Source organism: Siphateles boraxobius, unplaced genomic scaffold, assembly GCF_051911475.1.
Source record: "Siphateles boraxobius isolate OS27281-9 unplaced genomic scaffold, OSU_SipBor_1 41, whole genome shotgun sequence".
Lineage (NCBI taxonomy): Eukaryota > Metazoa > Chordata > Actinopteri > Cypriniformes > Leuciscidae > Siphateles > Siphateles boraxobius.
The window spans coordinates 32,023,770-32,040,574 of NW_027509042.1; the positions used below are offsets into that span (position 1 = coordinate 32,023,770).

Here is a 16,805-nt window from a genome sequence, read left to right on the forward strand (position 1 = left end):
AATCCCTCCAGAGTATGCTTTCTTACAGAATCATCCAATTTGGGCTAAAGACAAGGATGATTGTGGTTTGTTGACAGGTGTAGAACCAATAAAATTGACGGGGACTCCACCTCCGGTCACCAAACAATATCCGATCAATAAGGAAGCTATACAGGGAATCAAGCCTATTGTAGAAAAATTGCTGATGCAAGGAGTGCTAGTTAAAACCAACAGTCCATGTAATTCACCCATCAAGAAATCCAATGGGACATGGAGACTCACCATAGACTACAGAGTAGCCAATAAACATATTGATAAAATCACCCCCCTAGTGGCAGATCCTTCCACAATTTGCAATGGCCTACCATTGGAGTGTAAGATTTTTTTTTCAGTAATTGATGGATTCTAATGGATTCTTTTCTGTACCATTGCACTCTGACAGCCAGCCATGGTTAGCTTTCACAGTTGACTATGAACAATACCAGTGGACACGTTTGCCACAGGGATTTCAAAACTCCCCAATCATATACCATCAGGCTGTCAGACGTGATTTGTGTGACCCAGAATGTCCGGTAAAACAGTCCACTATGATCCAATATGTCGATGACATTTTGATTGCCTCAACAGATCACAAGGTACATCAAACTGAATTGGCATCATTGTTGGAATATTTGCATAAAAAAGGACACAAATGCAGCTTTCACAAAGCTCAAATTGCTAAAAAGCAAGTCACATTTCTGGGTCAAACAATTGGTGCAGGAAATAGATCCATTACACAGGATCGAGCAGCTTCAGTCAAAACCATACCTCCGCCGACTACAATTAAAACACTCCGCTCATTTTTAGGAACAGCAGGTTACTGTAGACCGTGGATTGAAGAATATGCCTCGATTGCACAGCCTCTCTATGACTTGTTGAAAGGCCATGGTAAAGATTCAGATACTGTGTGTATGGAAGAACTTCACCTCAAAGCATTCAATGATTTGAAGAGAGCACTATGTCAAGCACCAGCTTTAGGAATCGCCCAATCTGATAGACCCTTTGTGCTTTATGTCCATGAACACTTAGGCTTTATGACTGCATGTCTAATGCAATATCATGGGGGCAGTTTACACCCAATTCATTACTATTCTGGTAAACTTGACATAGTCGCTCAAGGTATGGACCCATGTCTTAGAGCAGTGCAGGCAGTTCATCTAGCTCTTCAGGCTTCAACAGTAATGGTCTTAGGTCAGACTGTAACTGTAAAATGCCCTCATGCAGTGTCTGCACTAATGAATCAAGCAAAAGTGACTTCTGTCACCTCCTCCCATTGGGGAAATTGGTTAGCAACTCTCACAGCCCCGAACATTGTTTTACAGCGTGCACCAGTCACAAACCCATCCTCATGTATGATGTCTGCAATGACTGAGAATTTGTTAGAGGGTGAAGGAGAAGTGACTCACGATTGTGTTACGCTTACATATACACCTACGAGTGAAGTAAAAGAAACTCCCATAGAGAATTCAGAATTTGAGTTGTTTGTTGACGGTTCAGCTCAAGTAATTGAAGGTAACAGACGAGCAGGTTATGCAGTAAAGTCCACTACGGAAGTGTTAGCTTCAGGACGTCTTCCAGATCATTTTTCAGCTCAAACTGCAGAACTAGTAGCCCTAACAAGAGCATGCACGCTAGCTTCAAGATCAGTTGCTAATATCTACACAGATTCCAGATATGCTTTTGGGGTAATTCATGATTTTGGTGTCATTTGGCAAACCAGACAGTTTCTAACTTGTGCTGGATCCCCCATTAAGCATGCTGAATTAGTGAAAGATCTAATGTTTTCCATGAAACTTCCAAAGAAATTAGCAGTGATCAAAGTGAAAGCACATCTCACAACTAATACTACGGAAGCTAAAGGTAATGCTCTTGCTGATATAGCAGCTAAACAGGCTTGTTTCTATGCAACTGTACAAGTGTGTTCAGGTAGTGCAGCACAGAAGACAATTATGCCTCCTGAATCAATAATTGATCTGTACAAAGACGTTCCTCTGTATGAAGCATGGACATGGTTAGACAAAGGAGCCACAGTGGATTCATCCGGTTGCTGGACCAAAGGGTGAAAGTATGTCGCTCCAGAATCACTGTTGCCATATTTGGCTCAACAAATACACAATTTGGGTCACAGTGGTCCAGCACAATGAATCACAGGTTCTCAAATCAGTGGTGGAATCCAAAATTCAGAAATGTAGCCACAGAAACAGCCAAGAGGTGTGTTACATGTCAGAAAAATAAAGATCTACCAGCAGCCACTACACCAGCAACACATACCCCAGCCCCACCAGGACAATTTCGTCACCTGCAAGTTGATTACATATCATTGCCTCGTTGTAAGGGAAAAACTGATGTTTTGGTAGAAATAGATAAGTTTTCAAGATGGGTAGAAGCTTATCCAACAGGGCGTGCTACAGCTGCACATACTGCTAAATGTCTTGTCACTGATTTCATTCCCAGATGGGGATTACCAGATTGCATTGACTCAGATCAAGGTACACACTTCACAGGACAGGTAGTCAAGGAAGTGTCTAGAATTTTGAAGATTAAGTGGAATCTTCACTGCCCATACAGGCCACAAGCATCAGGAGAGGTTGAACGATCGAACAGAACAATCAAAACCAGACTAAGCAAAACGCATCAGGAAGGGGTACCATGGGTCGAAGAACTGCCAGCAGTACTGTGTAGTATGACAGCATCACCTAACAGAACAGTAGGACTGAGCCCTCATGAGATTATTACTGGACGCCCCATGCAGATGCCAGGTGTGATTGATCTTAGAAATGCTGATGTACACATTGCCTCAGATGCCCTGATTGCTTACTGTGAAAACCTAACAAAGGCGGTACAGAGTGCCAGAGAGAGAGTTGAGTCATGTTGGCAGACTCCACCAGAAGGTGGACACACAATCATCCCAGGTCAATGGGTCATGATAAAGTCATTCAGAAACAAGCCATTAGAACCTAATGGCATGTACCACATCAAGTGATGTTGATTACAGCAGCTGCAGTATTGTGTCAGGGAAGGAAAACCTGGACTCACGTATCACACTGTAAAGTTGTTCCCCCCCCTACATGGATAGGTTAGGACACGGAACCAGTGAGGAGCCCAGAGAAGAACCGAATGCAACAGGCTTCGGGGCTCAAACTCTGCGGTGAAGACTCCCTCATAGGCCCTATCCTAGTCCATCCTTACCTCACTGTTCCTTAGGTGTCAAAGGGTTTAAGAAATAGGGAAAGAGGGAACAACAATAGCAGACTCAGAAAAAGTTTACAACCCTAGAGTTTGAACAAATACTGCTCTACTGTCTAGCAGACTCATAAAAAGTTCACAATCCTAGTGTTTGAACAAATACTGTTCTACTTTCTTTTGTTTTTCTTTCTTACTCTGTGCAGACACCACTTGATGACTGTCCCGAGACCCATACGCATCAACCTCCTCACCTGGGTATGAAGCCACAACCTCCAGAAAACAACTAGACCAACTGCCGAACCAACTATCACGAAAGAAAAAAAATACACAACGAAGAGACTCACATACGAAACCTTCAGTCATCCATCAACATGATAAAGATTGTCGTACTACTAAGCATCATGGATATTGCATTGTTTGCTGGGAAGAACGTTTGCATGCCACATGCACCTTCAGTAGGAGCAGGAATCCCATGGGTGCCCCACCCTATCTCCAAATGTGACACGTGTACCTTATTCAATCCTCATAGCAGTGGATTATACAACAAGGATACATGTCACAACATAACAATTCCTCCCGCTTCTCCGTGTTGCACTCCGGATTACATTCTAGCAATGCAAGGAGGAGCCCGCACCATCATCGGACCTGAGTGCTGCACCGGTTTAATGGACCCAACAGAGAACTTGAACAAAATCCAACAAGACATTCTTGATCTTTCAGCAAAATTACACCAGATGACTGAAGTTTCATGGTTCGGAAACTTGATTGGTAGACCCTGGCTGTGGATAAAGCAAATAGCAATTATGTTGTTGTTTGTTCTACTGGTGTACTATCTATGCTTCCACAGTATCAAGTGTTTCATTCAACATATAAATCACGCCTCTCACGAGAAAATCACAGTTCCTACCAGAAAAGACTATTACCCGTAGGAACATCACGGACCCTAAAATTGCATGTTTGTTTCTGTGTCAGAATGCATTGCAGAAACAGCAACACAGAAGCATGTGCCTGTAACGATCACAAGTTACAAGAATGAACTTTTAAGTGTTTAAATTTGTATATAATGTGAGAGTTATTAGAACTCTCAAAGGGGGAAATGTAGTGTTACAAATTTAATACAAATGTATTAAAATGTTTTAATTTAGGTTCAACAGTATTTTAACTGAGAAAGTTACCTGTGGCGAGGGGGGCGTGGTTCAGCGAAGTCTGTAGTGGGAGAGCAAGGACGGAGCCGAGCGGTGAGTAAGTAGGTCAAGTGCACAATGACGAACACCTGTCTCTGATTGCAGTAATTGGCCTGGGAGGACCGCATAAAAGCCGGCTGGTGCGAGAGAGCGGGGAGAAACAAGGACTGGGTACTCGTGCACGACACGCGAGCTGAGCGCGGAGAATGAAAGCGGAAAGAGTATTGCCATATATGGTGGAAAGAGTGATATTTTAAAAAGTGGAAAGAGTGATATTTTTATATAGTGGAAAGAGTGTTCCCTGAACGTGAACAAGGTTTATGTTAAAGCGCGTACAGCGCATTTTTCCTGTTTTTTTTAACCAAATAAAAGTGTATGAGTCCCAGCCACGCCGACCCCTGTCTTCTTCCATCACACCAACACTGAACCTTTGCTACATTACCATTTTGAGGCATAGGACATTAACCGTTTTGTTACATCTCATCTGATGTCACAGACCTGCCTGTTCCTGTCTGTCCTGCTCTCTCTATTGTAAGTTAAATTGATCAGAGCACTGAGACTATCACCTTTTGTCTTTATGCACTGCCTGGCCATTAAGCTCTATGATAATGTGAAGGTATCGGTGAAGAGTCTGGCTGATTGGATTAGGATATTTACATTACACTGTTATGCTGATTGGATTAGGATTGGTAACACTCTCAGTCTAGGGCAAGTTCCTAAACTTGTATGCCTCATTTACATGCTTTTGTTTCAGAGTGTCTCCACCTTTATGTAACTCCTCCCCCTAAAAGGGTATATGAACTAAAATGTATACTGCCTTAGTTAGACTTGGGTAAGATTTTTGAACGAAGCAGACTACAGCAAATAAAGAATCCTGCTTAAAAGATAAGCCAAGTCTCCTGGTCTTCGCTTCTGAGTTTTTCTACACTTAAGAAGAACAAGGTTTACAACACAGTGCTGCTTCTCTGTAGCCCAGGTCAGGCACTTCTGCCGCTGTTTCTGGTTCAAAAGTGGCTTGAGCTGGGGAATGCGGCACCTGTAGCCCATTTCCTGCACACGCCTGTGCACGGTGGCTCTGGATGTTTCTACTCCAGACTCAGTCCACTGTTTCCGCAGGTCCCCCAAGGTCTGGAAGCGGGTCCGGGTTCCTCAGGGTCCGGTCACCTCTTCTCGTTCTGCAGCGTTTTTTGCCACACTTTTTCCTTCCCACAGACTTCCCACTGAGGTGCCTTGATACAGCGCTCTGGGAACAGCCTATTTGTTCAAAAAAATTATTTCTGTGTCTTACCCTCTTGCTTGAGGGTGTCAATGATGGCCTTCTGGACAGCAGTCAGGTCGGCAGTCTTACCCATGATTGCGGTTTTGAGTAATGAAACAGGCTGGGAGTTTTTAAAAGCCTCAGGAATCTTTTGCAGGTGTTTACCGTTAATTAGTTGATTCAGATGATTAGGTTAATAGCTCGTTTAGAGACCCTTTTCCTTTTCATAGGAATTTTGGGTTCCCTTTCAAGTGAAGCACGTGTATAATCAGTCCAATGGAAGTGCTAGACGTCATAGGTGGGTGACGTATAGGACCAGGAAGCTATAAAGCACACCTGAAAACAGAACGCGACAGCTTCTGTGCCTTCAGCAAGCGATCTGTGTATTCTGTCCTTGTCATATTTATTGTTGTCTGTCAAGTTGCAATATATATATATATATATATGTATATATATATATATATATATATATATATATATATATATATATATATATATATATATATATATATATATTATGGCAAAAGAGAGCAAGCAGCTTCGTGTTGTTCCCTGCCCACGTTATATCACGGGTAGGGACACACACATCAGATTTCTGGTACTATTTGGGAGTGGAGCATACCACAGTCAGTTCTCGAGTGGGCTTACTGTGAGCATTGCGAGAAGCTGTCCGTGAGGACGCTCCGCTCCCGCTGGGCGTTCTTCGAGGAGGACGGTTCGGTTCAAGCTCCCCACGTGGGTCCCGCTGTTTCCGATGCACGGCGGCGACTCGCATTTTGGGGTTCGCAAACGGATCTGACAGCGGCGTTTGGGACGGGCCCCGCCCTATCTCAGCTTTCACCTGCCAGATCCAGTGCTGGCGATTCCAGTTCCGAGGAATTGGTATCGTTAGTGTTTTGTTTAAAAAAAGAGAACAAAACAAATAAAGATATTAAGAAAAAGACAGATGTTTGAGTTTTCAATAAATGAATAAATAAGTCAGCTCATAACTCTGTTGAATAAAGAGGAGCTTTAAAAGGAGGTTTATCTAGTGCTGTTGCTAGTTAAATATTTTCTGGCCAGCTGAACATTATGAGAGAGAAAAAGAGAGTTTATTAGATGAAATATATCTAAAAACAGAAAAACTGTATCTCAGCCTCCTCGTCTGGGACTTCCGTTTTTCCCTATCTCCACACCACACTGAGGTGTCGAGATCGTGGAATAAGCCGGTTTCTATTTTATGTGTTTAATGCCTAAACGTCTAGCTATAGTAATGATATGGGTATTAAGTATTATGGTATGACAGTTCATCTGGTTAAAGAGACGCTTGCTAGCTTTCTCTCTCCCGAGTCGGCGTCATCATTTTTAACCCCGACGTTACCCACCAGCCATCTTAAATAAATAAAGAAAAATTTTATCAGGCAGTGCTGGTGGGTGAATTATAAAGACATGGATGAATGTGAGGTTGTCAGCACTGACGCTATTCGAGAATTGCGTTGTGCAAAAACAGATAAACTATACTGGAGAGGGACGGTTTTGATAAATCGTTTCTCTTCTGCGTCCTCTGGGGGGCGACTCTCTGAGGAGGACCAGTTCGGTTGTTTTCCTGCTGGTGGCCACGGAGTGGTATATATATATATATATATATATATATATATATACGTTTTTCTGATTTAAAAATAAAGATAAGATTAAATTATGTCTGTTCTTCTGGACGCTCCGCTTTCAAAAAACTAAGAAATAAACCATTCAGCGGCGTTCCAGAGGTTTCTTCCTCACCAATCTAATGTTCCTGAGACTGCTGGGCGGAGCAGTCTCGGTCTACTAAGCTCCTCGCAGCACAGAGTGCAAAACGAGCGTCACCATTTGGATCCTCCACAATCGAGGGGGACTTGGGTGGCGGTAGCAGTCTAGCCAGTTAGAGATATGCAAGATCTGAGGACTGTTTTATCTCTAAAAAAGCTTGGACAAATAGGTAGCCCTGTCGCCGAGGCTATCAGGCTTCTAAAGGGTGGTCCCCTCCGTTTTATCTGTTTTATCCTCCGAGGAGGGTCGTAGGAACTAAGTTATTTAGAGGTAGGCAAAATCTGAGGACTGTCGTCATCTCTAATAAAGCTTAAACAGGAAGTCCTGTCGTAAAAACGAGGCTATCAGGCTTCTGAGGGCTCCTCCGGGGCAGGGACGGTTTTGAGAAATCGTTTCTCATCGGCGCCCTCTGGGGTGCGACTCTCTGAGGAGGGTCGCAGCGCTGCCAGTTCGGTTGTTCCCTGCCGGTTCCCCGTTCAGGGCACCGAGGTGTCAGCGTCCCCATACGATCCTCCGAGGAGGGTCGTAGAACGGTCAGTTTGGTTGTTCCCTGCCGGTTCGCTGCTTCAGGGCACCGTAGTGACTGTTCAACCAAATCAAGAGGCCAGTCTTGAGAGACTGGTTCCCCTAGTAGAATTTCTGGCAGCGTGGAAACTACTGCCACATATTTCTCGGTGTGTCCTGCACACTATAGAAAAGGGTTGTGAATTCGGTTCTTGTCCGCTCAGATTTCTAGGGGTCCTCCCCACTGTGGTGGACCCCGAGCAGGCTTTGGTTATGGAGCAGGAAGTACTGACACTTCTCCAAAAGGAGCTGTAGAAGTGGTTCCTCCTCTCGGCAGACAGTCAGGGTTTTACTGCCATTACTTCATTGTTCCAAAAGAGGATGAGGGGTTGCGTCCTACTCTAGACCTGCGTCAATTAAACAGCAGGTTTCAGAATAATAAGTTCAAAGTAAGCAAAAAATGCTTACGCTAAATATGATTGTGTCACAGACTCAGTCCGAGGACTGGTTTGTCACAATAGACTTAAAAGACGCTTACTTATCTATCCATCCTCATCACAGGAGATTCCTGAGGTTTGCTTTCATGGGCGAAGCATACCAGTATCAGGTTCTTCCTTTCGGCCTAGGTTATCACCCCGCACCTTTTACAATATGCGTGGATAAAGCTCTGGCTCCTCTGAGATTCCAGGGCATTCGCGTATTAAAAAATATATCGACGATTGGTTGATTTTAGCTCAGTCCGAGCTTTTGGCAGTTCAACATCGAGATGTCGTTCTGTCCCACATAAGGGGGTTGGGGTTGCGGCTCAACACCAAAAAGAGTGTACTCCTCCCAGCTCAGAGGACCACTTTTCTAGGTGTATTATGGGATTCGACAACAATGCAAGCACGTCTGTCTCCTGCACGTATTTCTGCGATTCTCACAGCCGTAAAGAATGTAAAACTAGGTCAGTCACTCACTGAAAACAGTCGCTGAGATTGTTGGGGCTCATGGTTGTTGCGTCCGACGTAGTTACTTTTGGCCTTCTGTACATGAGACCCCTGCAGTGGTGGCTCGGGACCAAGGGGTTTTCTCCGAGGGGAAATCCGTTTTCGCATGATCAAGGTCACGAGGCTATGCCTTCATGCCTCGGTCATGTGGAAGAACCTTGGTTCCTCGCCCAGGGCCCAGTGTTGGGGGCTTCTTGTCGACGCATAATGCTATCGACGGATGCTTCCCTCACAAGTCGGGGGCAATCATGAGTGGTTGCTCGACGAAGGGTCCGGACAACACACTGATGGTCTCGTATATCAGAGCAGATATCCTGTTGAGGCAGGGGCTGTGGCCCGGGGAATGGAGACTTCACCCCGAGGTGGTGGAGCTTTTTCGGGAGAACTTCTGTCAAACTACAAGTCGACCTTTCGCATCGCTTGTACAATGCATTGCCCTTGCGGTTCTCCCTCACGCATCCAGCTCCGCTTGGACTGGATGTGATGTAATAGGTGTGGTTGCCGCTACACCTATACGCTTTTCCCGATATCTTTGCTCCTGGGAGCTCTGGAGTTGTGGATACTGTGGGCTCAGCCTCTGAAGGGGCCCAGCTCATAGATTCAGGTCTCTCGACCGAGGTCGTGGAGACCATACTCCAGTCTATAGCTTCCTCCACGAGAAGACTAAATATGCTGTTCTCTGCCTGGTGCAGAGAACGCCTTCTGAATCTTGTTTCTGCCCCGTTGGTACAGTACTTGATTTCTGTATGAATGTTTCTTTACTGGGTTATCTCTGAGGAGAGATCCTTAATTTCGTCTTCTCCGTGGTACATGAGGCTGAGGCCTACACGTACTTGGATTTGCACCTGCTATGGTGATAGTATTTCTTCACCCCAGGTCGGGTTGTATTTCTAGGTCCCTACTAAATGTGCGGGTCATTCGTGCAGCAGGCCTTCTGTCCTCCACCTTTAATACCCCAGATCAGGAAAAACTTAATCTCTTACGCCCTGTCCGGGCTTTGGATACGTATGTCCACAGAGCTGCTCAGTGGCGTATATCAGAACAATTATTTGTCTGCTTCGGGTCACCTAAGATAGGTTGCCCGGCATCTAAACAGAGCTTTATGGCAAATGGTAGTGGGTATGGGGTTCCCACCGCGTCTCAACGCAGCTCGAGTTCCCTTGAAAGGGAACGTCTCAGGTTACGTATGTAACCCTGGTTCCCTGAGAGGGAACGAGACGCTGCGTTTTCCTGCCATACTTCCTGCATGCCCTGATCGACTTGCATTAGGCTTTTTCAGAAGCTGTCGCGGTCTGTTTTCAGGTGTGCTTTATAGCTTCCTGGTCTATGACATCACCCGCCTCTGACGTCTAGCTCTTCCATTGGACTGAATATACACGTGCTTCACGACGCAATCACGCAGAGCGTTCCCACCGCGTCTCAACGCAGCGTCTCGTTCCCTCTCAGGGAGACGTTTTCATGAGCTGTATGCCAAAATCATCAGTATTAAAACAATAAAAGAACTGAAATATTTCAGTTGGTGTGCAATGAATCTAAAATATATGAAAGTTTAATTTTTATCATTACATTATGGAAAATAATGAACTTTATCACAATATGCTAATTTTTTGAGAAGGACCTGTATATATATATATATATATATATATATATATATATATATATATATATATATATATATTGTGCTAAATAGAGTGTAATGACACCTTTGCGATTAATATGTTTATAAGCAACTGAAAAAATCACAAATGTCAGGGCATGTCAAAACATCTCAAGGACCCCAAAAACACCTTAGGCCCCAGAGGGTTGAAGCAAATGATCAGTGTGTTATCCGTCTTGCTATTGGTCAGCACTAGGGTTGGGTATTGTTTGAATTTTAGCGATTCCGATTATGCTTATCAATTACAATTCCTTTTTGATTCCAAGTTTCGATTCCAGTAAAGTAAAAACATTTAGCCAAACATTTATATCAAACATATTTATTCTGTGTCTTTTGGCAAAATGCTTTGTTGCAGCTTATTTTCATGAACAAAAATCAGCAGCCTACAAAAAATTTGCCTAAAAAACACTAACATTTTCCTATTTTAACAATAATACCACAGCAAAAACAACTGGACTAACAAATATAAATTTTAAACATTATTAAAGACAAGACATTTCCTTTTTCAAATGTTTACGTTTACTTAAAACACAAGTGACTGTGTTTAAGGGGATATTTTGACATGATTTTGTGCGTTCAAGTGCAAAAAGACGTGTACAAGAACTCAATTCAGTATTATTTTGAAAGGAGGCTATATGAAAGGACTATATGAAAGGAGGCTCTCTGTGTGCACGCTCTCTGTGTGCACGCTTTGGATGTGTGCGCAAAGAAAATAGCCTGCAAGGCGAGTGCGGAATTGAGGTATTTCGTGTCTTGCGCTTGGTTTGAAATCAAATTAAAATGTGCACACAAGAATCCATAAGAGGAATCAAAATTTTTATTTCATTACAAGTATCTGATTCCGAAATTGGAATCGATTTAACGATAACCAACCCTAGTTGGCGCTTGTATTTACCGATTGAACATGTTCATTTAGCGTTCGTTATAACGACTTCCACTTCAGAGAATCCTGGAAATGTGAAAAGGGTCCATGGAAAAACTTCATCAAATGAGTGGTACCAAATGTCAAAAGAAATGTCAAAAGTGAGATGTAAGCAGCTGTTTATATATTCTTGAGTAATAATTGAAAGGATTAGATTAACTAGCTCCTCTGAAACTTCGTTTATATAATTCAATTAAATATTTATGGATAAAATCAGGGGAATGTTGTAGTTTTTTTTTTTTTTTTTTAAATGAGGTGGCAAAATCTTAATCAGTTTTTTGTTACATACAAAAAAGAGCTTCAGATACAGCTTCAATCAACAATCAACAAACCACTATTATGCAACCCGAAGGGACTCATTTATAATTAATTGGGCTCAAGGGTTCAAAACTACACGGGTTCAAGTCCTCTAAACACTTACATTCAAGTCACATTTACATGCACTAGCACTAGTTGTGAATCTGGCAATACTGGTACTGCCCGGAGGAGACAAGCTCTGTCACTCACCTCTGGAGCGATGTAGTCTGGTGTTCCACAAAATGTACGGGTGGACACACCCTCCACAATGTTCTCCTTGCACATACCAAAGTCTGCAATCTTAATATGACCCTCTGCATCCAGCATGACGTTATCTAATTTCAGATCCCTGAAAGAGATAAAAATTGCATGGCAGTACATTAGCATAAAGAGGGTGTTACTGAAAACGGGAGAAATGGGTTTCTGTCAAAAAACAAACAAAAAACAAACAAACGTCTCGGTTACATATGTAACCCTCGTTCCCTGAGTCTTCGCTGAGGAGCCGAGACTGAACTCAGGCGTCTACCCAGCGGTACAGCGGAAGTGGCAGGGAGTCGTAACGTCTCCGTTCCCTACTCAGGGAACGAGGGTTATATATGTAACCGAGACTTTCTGTTTCGTAGTCACTCCGAGTTACGTCGGATGACGACGAATGGGGGTCCCCGTGAAATCACGCCACCTTCACAGCTGTCTTCCAGTGCCCTGCGAAAGTCTGATCCCCCTGTCGTGATACTGGCACGGACGAAGGAGTCCTACTTAACACAGGAATACCAAGGTACACTGGGAAGCATACACCGGGAAGCTCAGAGGAGATATGCCGCAGCATGCCTACCCGTAGGGAGGACTTAAGAAACACATATGGCCGGAGGGCTATATATGGAGGAACACTGGAGTGACCAGCGCGAGGGGTGGCAACTTTCAACTCCAGGAGTGGCAAGGTGGCTTGCCAAGGGAAAGACACATGCTCAAGGAGGCTTACAGTGGAAATACACATGTGGGGGTTACTCAGGGAGGAACCATGCACACGGAGGCACCTAGCCGACGCACAGGCAATAGACACTGGCGCCAGCGTCAACAGTGCTGGAGGAACTCAGGGCTTCAGAGAGGAAGGCTCACCTGAGGAATAATCGCACGTATCCAGTCCGTGGAGTGGAATGGCGAGCAAGCGAAGACACCTGAGCGGGTCCAGTACTAGCTAACTGAAGCGAGTACGCGAGAGGACACAGGCTCCACTCGGAGATTATAGAATCTGGCGAATGTGTTGGGTGTCGCCCAGCCTGTAGCTCTACAAATGTCTGCCAGCGAGGCGCCATGCGCTAGAGCCCAAGAGGAAGCCACACTCCGGGTGGAGTGGGCTGTCACACCAAGGGGGCACGGTCGGCCTTGCTGTTGGTAAGCCAAAGCAATGGCGTCCACTATCCAGTGAGACAACCTCTGCTTTGAGAGAGCCTTTCCCTTCAGTCTCCCACCATAACAGACAAAGAGCTGGTCTGAGGTCCTGAAACACTGCGTTCTGTCTACGTAAGCACGGAGAGCGCGTACTGGACAGAGCAGTGCCAAGGCTGGGTCTGCCTCCTCCCGGGGCAGCGCTTGCAGGTTCACCACCTGGTCCCGGAAGGGAGTGGTGGGAACCTTGGGCACATATCCAGGCCGGGGTCTCAGGATCACGTGAGAGTGACCGGGCCCGAATTCCAGGCACGCCTCGTCAACGGAGAATGCGTGCAGGTCCCCTACCCTCTTGATAGAGGCCAAAGCAACCAGGAGTGCTGTCTTCATAGACAGGAACTTAAGCTCAACTGAATGCAGAGGCTCAAAGGGAGCCCTCTGCAGGGCATTTAAGACCACTGAGAGGTCCCAAGAGGGAACGAGAGGAGGGCGAGGAGGATTCAGTGTCCTCGCTCCTCTCAGGAACCTGACGATCAGTTCGTGCTTCCCAAGAGACTTACCTTGAACTGCTTCGTGATATGCGGCGATAGCGGCCACATACACCTTCAGGGTGGAGGGAGACAGCCTTCGCTCCAACCCATCTTGCAGGAAGGAAAGCACGACAGAGATCGAGCATCTCCTGGGGTCTTCTCGACGAGAAGAGCACCAGTTGACGAAGAGGTTCCACTTCAACGCATAGACATGTCTCGTGGACGTTGCTGTAGCGGAAGTGATGGTAGCCGCCACCGCTGGTGGCAGGGTACTCAAACCTGCCTCGTCCCGTCCAGAAGCCACAAGAGCCTCCAGAGATCGGGTCGAGGGTGCCAAAGGGTGCCCCGTCTCTGAGAAAGGAGATCCTTCCTCAGAGGAATTGGCCAAGGAGGTGCTGTCGCGAGGAGTACCAGTTCGGAGAACCAGGTCCGGGTGGGCCAATACGGCGCAACCAGAATGACCTGCTCCTCGTCCTCCTTGATCTTGCACAAGGTCTGTGCGAGAATGCTCACTGGGGGAAACGCATATTTGCGTAGGCCCCGCGGCCAGCTGTGCGCCAGTGCATCCGTGCCGAGGGTGCCCTCGGTCAGGGAATAGAACAGGGCGCAATGGGTCGAGTCGTGAGAAGCAAACAGATCTATCTGTGCGTCCCCGAACTGGTCCCAAATCAGCTGAACCGACTGGGGATGGAGTCGCCATTCGCCGGAGATGGGCCGAAACCGTGACAGCTCGTCGGCTGCAAAGATCCGATCTCCCGGAATGTAGATAGCACGAAGGGACCTCAGGTGCTTCTGACTCCATAAGAGGAGGTGGCGTGCGAGTTGCGACATACGGTGGGAGCGTAGACCACCCTGACGGTTGATGTACGCTACAGTCGCGGTATTGTCTGAACGGACTAGTACGTGTTGACCCCTGAGCAACGTGAGAAAATGGTGCAGGGCAAGGCGTACTGCCAGCAACTCGAGGCAATTGACATGCAAAAGGCGCTGGGGTCCTGTCCAGGAGCCCGAGGCAGCATGTCCGTTGAACATGGCGCCCCATCCCGTGGAAGAGGCATCTGTGGAGACAACAACATGCCTGGAAACTCGTTCTAGGGTAACTTGGGCCAGTAGAAAACTGAGGTTCCTCCACGGAGTGAAGGACTGACGGCAGGTCGGAGTCACTGGGACTCGGAACGTGTCATGATGCCATGCCCACCTCGGGACTCGATCGCGAAGCCACAGCTGAAGCGGTCTCATATGAAGCAATCCGAGCGGCGTTGCCGCGGCTGCAGATGCCATATGCCCCAGGAGCCTCTGAAACAATATCAGTGGGACCGCACTCTTGCCATCGAACTGTCGAAGACAAGTCAGCAGCGAGTGTGCGCGCTCGCTCGTAAGCTGCGCGGACATGGCGACCGAGTCGATCTCCATACCAAGAAAAGAGATCCTCTGCACGGGGCAGAGTTTGCTCTTCTCCCAGTTGACCCGAAGGCCCAGACGGGCTAGGTGCCGGAGCACAAGATCCCTGTGTTCGCAAACCTGGTCTCGAGAGTGAGCTAGGATCAGCCAGTCGTCGAGATAGTTCAGGATGCGAACCCCGTGTTCCCGAAGGGGAACAAGGGCAGCCTCGACGACCTTCGTGAAGACGCGTGGAGACAGGGCTAGACCAAAGGGGAGAACCGCGTACTGGTATGCCTGCCCCTCGAAAGCAAACCGTAGGAACGGTCTTTGTCGAGGTAAAATGGAGACATGAAAGTAGGCGTCCTTCAGGTCTATCGCTGCAAACCAATCCCGTGGCCGCACACATTCGAAAATGTGTTTGGCCGTGAGCATCTTGAACGGCAGCCTGTGAAGGGTCTCAAGACGCGTAGATCCAGGATCGGCCGTAACCCACCGGACTTCTTGGGGACAATGAAGAGAGGCTGGGAAGCTCCAACCAAGCTGTCAGATACTGAACCAGCGGGGTCATACGAACCACAGGCGTCCCCCCGGAGGGGCAGCAAAGCGGAGTGACCGCCCCAGGCGAGGGTGGCAAAGCGGCCCGGTGCAGGGGTGCGGTCATGCTCCGCGTCCTGACAGAGGAGACCAGGGAAGGACCAGCGTTCCACGGGGGTCTGCTCTGCCAGGGGTCTGGCGATAGAGGGGGACGAGAGTGGTGAGGTCCGGAGACGGCACACACTGTCGTCCGCACCCTCTGGGACAGAGGGGGACGGGAGTGGCGAGGCCCGGAGGCGGCACACACTGCGGTCCGAGAACTCTGTGACAGAGAGGGATGAGAGCTGCGAGGCCCGGGGGCGTCGCGCACTGTCAACCGGCTCTGTGTGCTCAGTGATGGGTGTATTGGTTCTTTCTTTGACCATAATAGGGTACTGCCCACCAGTGGGTGAGCAGCGGGAGAACAAAAGATTCTCCCCCGGCCCTCCGCCGGGGGAAGGAGGGGGCCTGCAACCACCTCCTGGGAAAAAACCGACACCATCACTGAGCAGCCCGTCTCAGGAGCGCCGCTTAGCCTGGCGTTTAGCGGGGCGCGGGGCTGGAGAGGGCTGTGGCGCCTTCCTGCGGCCTCCTCCACGACGCGGCCCGGGTGAAGGCTGCTGCTGGGGCCGTGCGGGAGGGGAGGGAGCCACAGGAGGGCACCCTCGGCGGCGAGCAGTCTGAGGTGTCTGTACCGACGGCTGGGTGGAGGCAGCAACAGGCCGTCGGGGCAGAATATGTTTAATCGCCTCAGACTGCTTCTGTGCGGTTGAGAACTGCTGGGCAAAGTCCTCAACCGCTCCGCCGAAGAGGCCGGCCTGGGATATGGGGGCGTCGAGCAGACGGGTTCGCTCAGCGTCCCGCATATCAGCCAGGTTCAGTCACAGGTGACGCTCCGTGACCACAGAGGTGGGCATCACCTGACCCAGGGAGCGTGAGGCCACTTTCGTCGCTCGGAGAGCGAGGTCAGTGGCGGCACGCAGCTCATTGAAGAGCCCTGGGTCAGTCCCCGCCTCGTGCATATCTGTGAGCAGCTGGGCTTGGTAGACCTGCAAGGTGCTCATGGCATGCAGAGCGGCAGCCGCCTGTCCTGCAGCTCTGTGAGACCTCGCCACTAGGGTGGACGAAAATCT

At 47.6% G+C, this 16,805-nt stretch overlaps 2 protein-coding genes across 2 annotated transcripts in view; both read right to left on the bottom strand.

Annotated features, from left to right (window-relative positions):
* The window catches only part of prkcaa (protein kinase C, alpha, a), a 407,934-nt gene that overhangs the window by 70,893 nt on the left and 320,236 nt on the right, over nucleotides 1–16,805 (bottom strand). The window contains exon 13 of the mRNA XM_077199185.1: nucleotides 12,011–12,149. Coding sequence (XP_077055300.1) covers nucleotides 12,011–12,149 — 139 coding nt within the window. The remainder of the gene's footprint in view (nucleotides 1–12,010; nucleotides 12,150–16,805) is intronic.
* On the bottom strand, nucleotides 12,011–15,650 carry LOC143706838 (uncharacterized). The gene is made up of 2 exons (XM_077199186.1): nucleotides 12,404–15,650; nucleotides 12,011–12,275 (listed from the first exon to the last, which is right to left on the bottom strand). The coding sequence occupies exon 1, from the start codon at nucleotides 14,756–14,758 to the stop codon at nucleotides 12,992–12,994; it is 1,767 nt and encodes a 588-aa protein (XP_077055301.1). The 5' UTR covers nucleotides 14,759–15,650; the 3' UTR covers nucleotides 12,011–12,275; nucleotides 12,404–12,991.

Coding starts and splice junctions, on each gene's coding strand:
- LOC143706838 (XM_077199186.1), bottom strand. CDS start 14,758: ATGGGGCGCCATGTTCAACGGACATGCTGCCTCGGGCTCCTGGACAGG.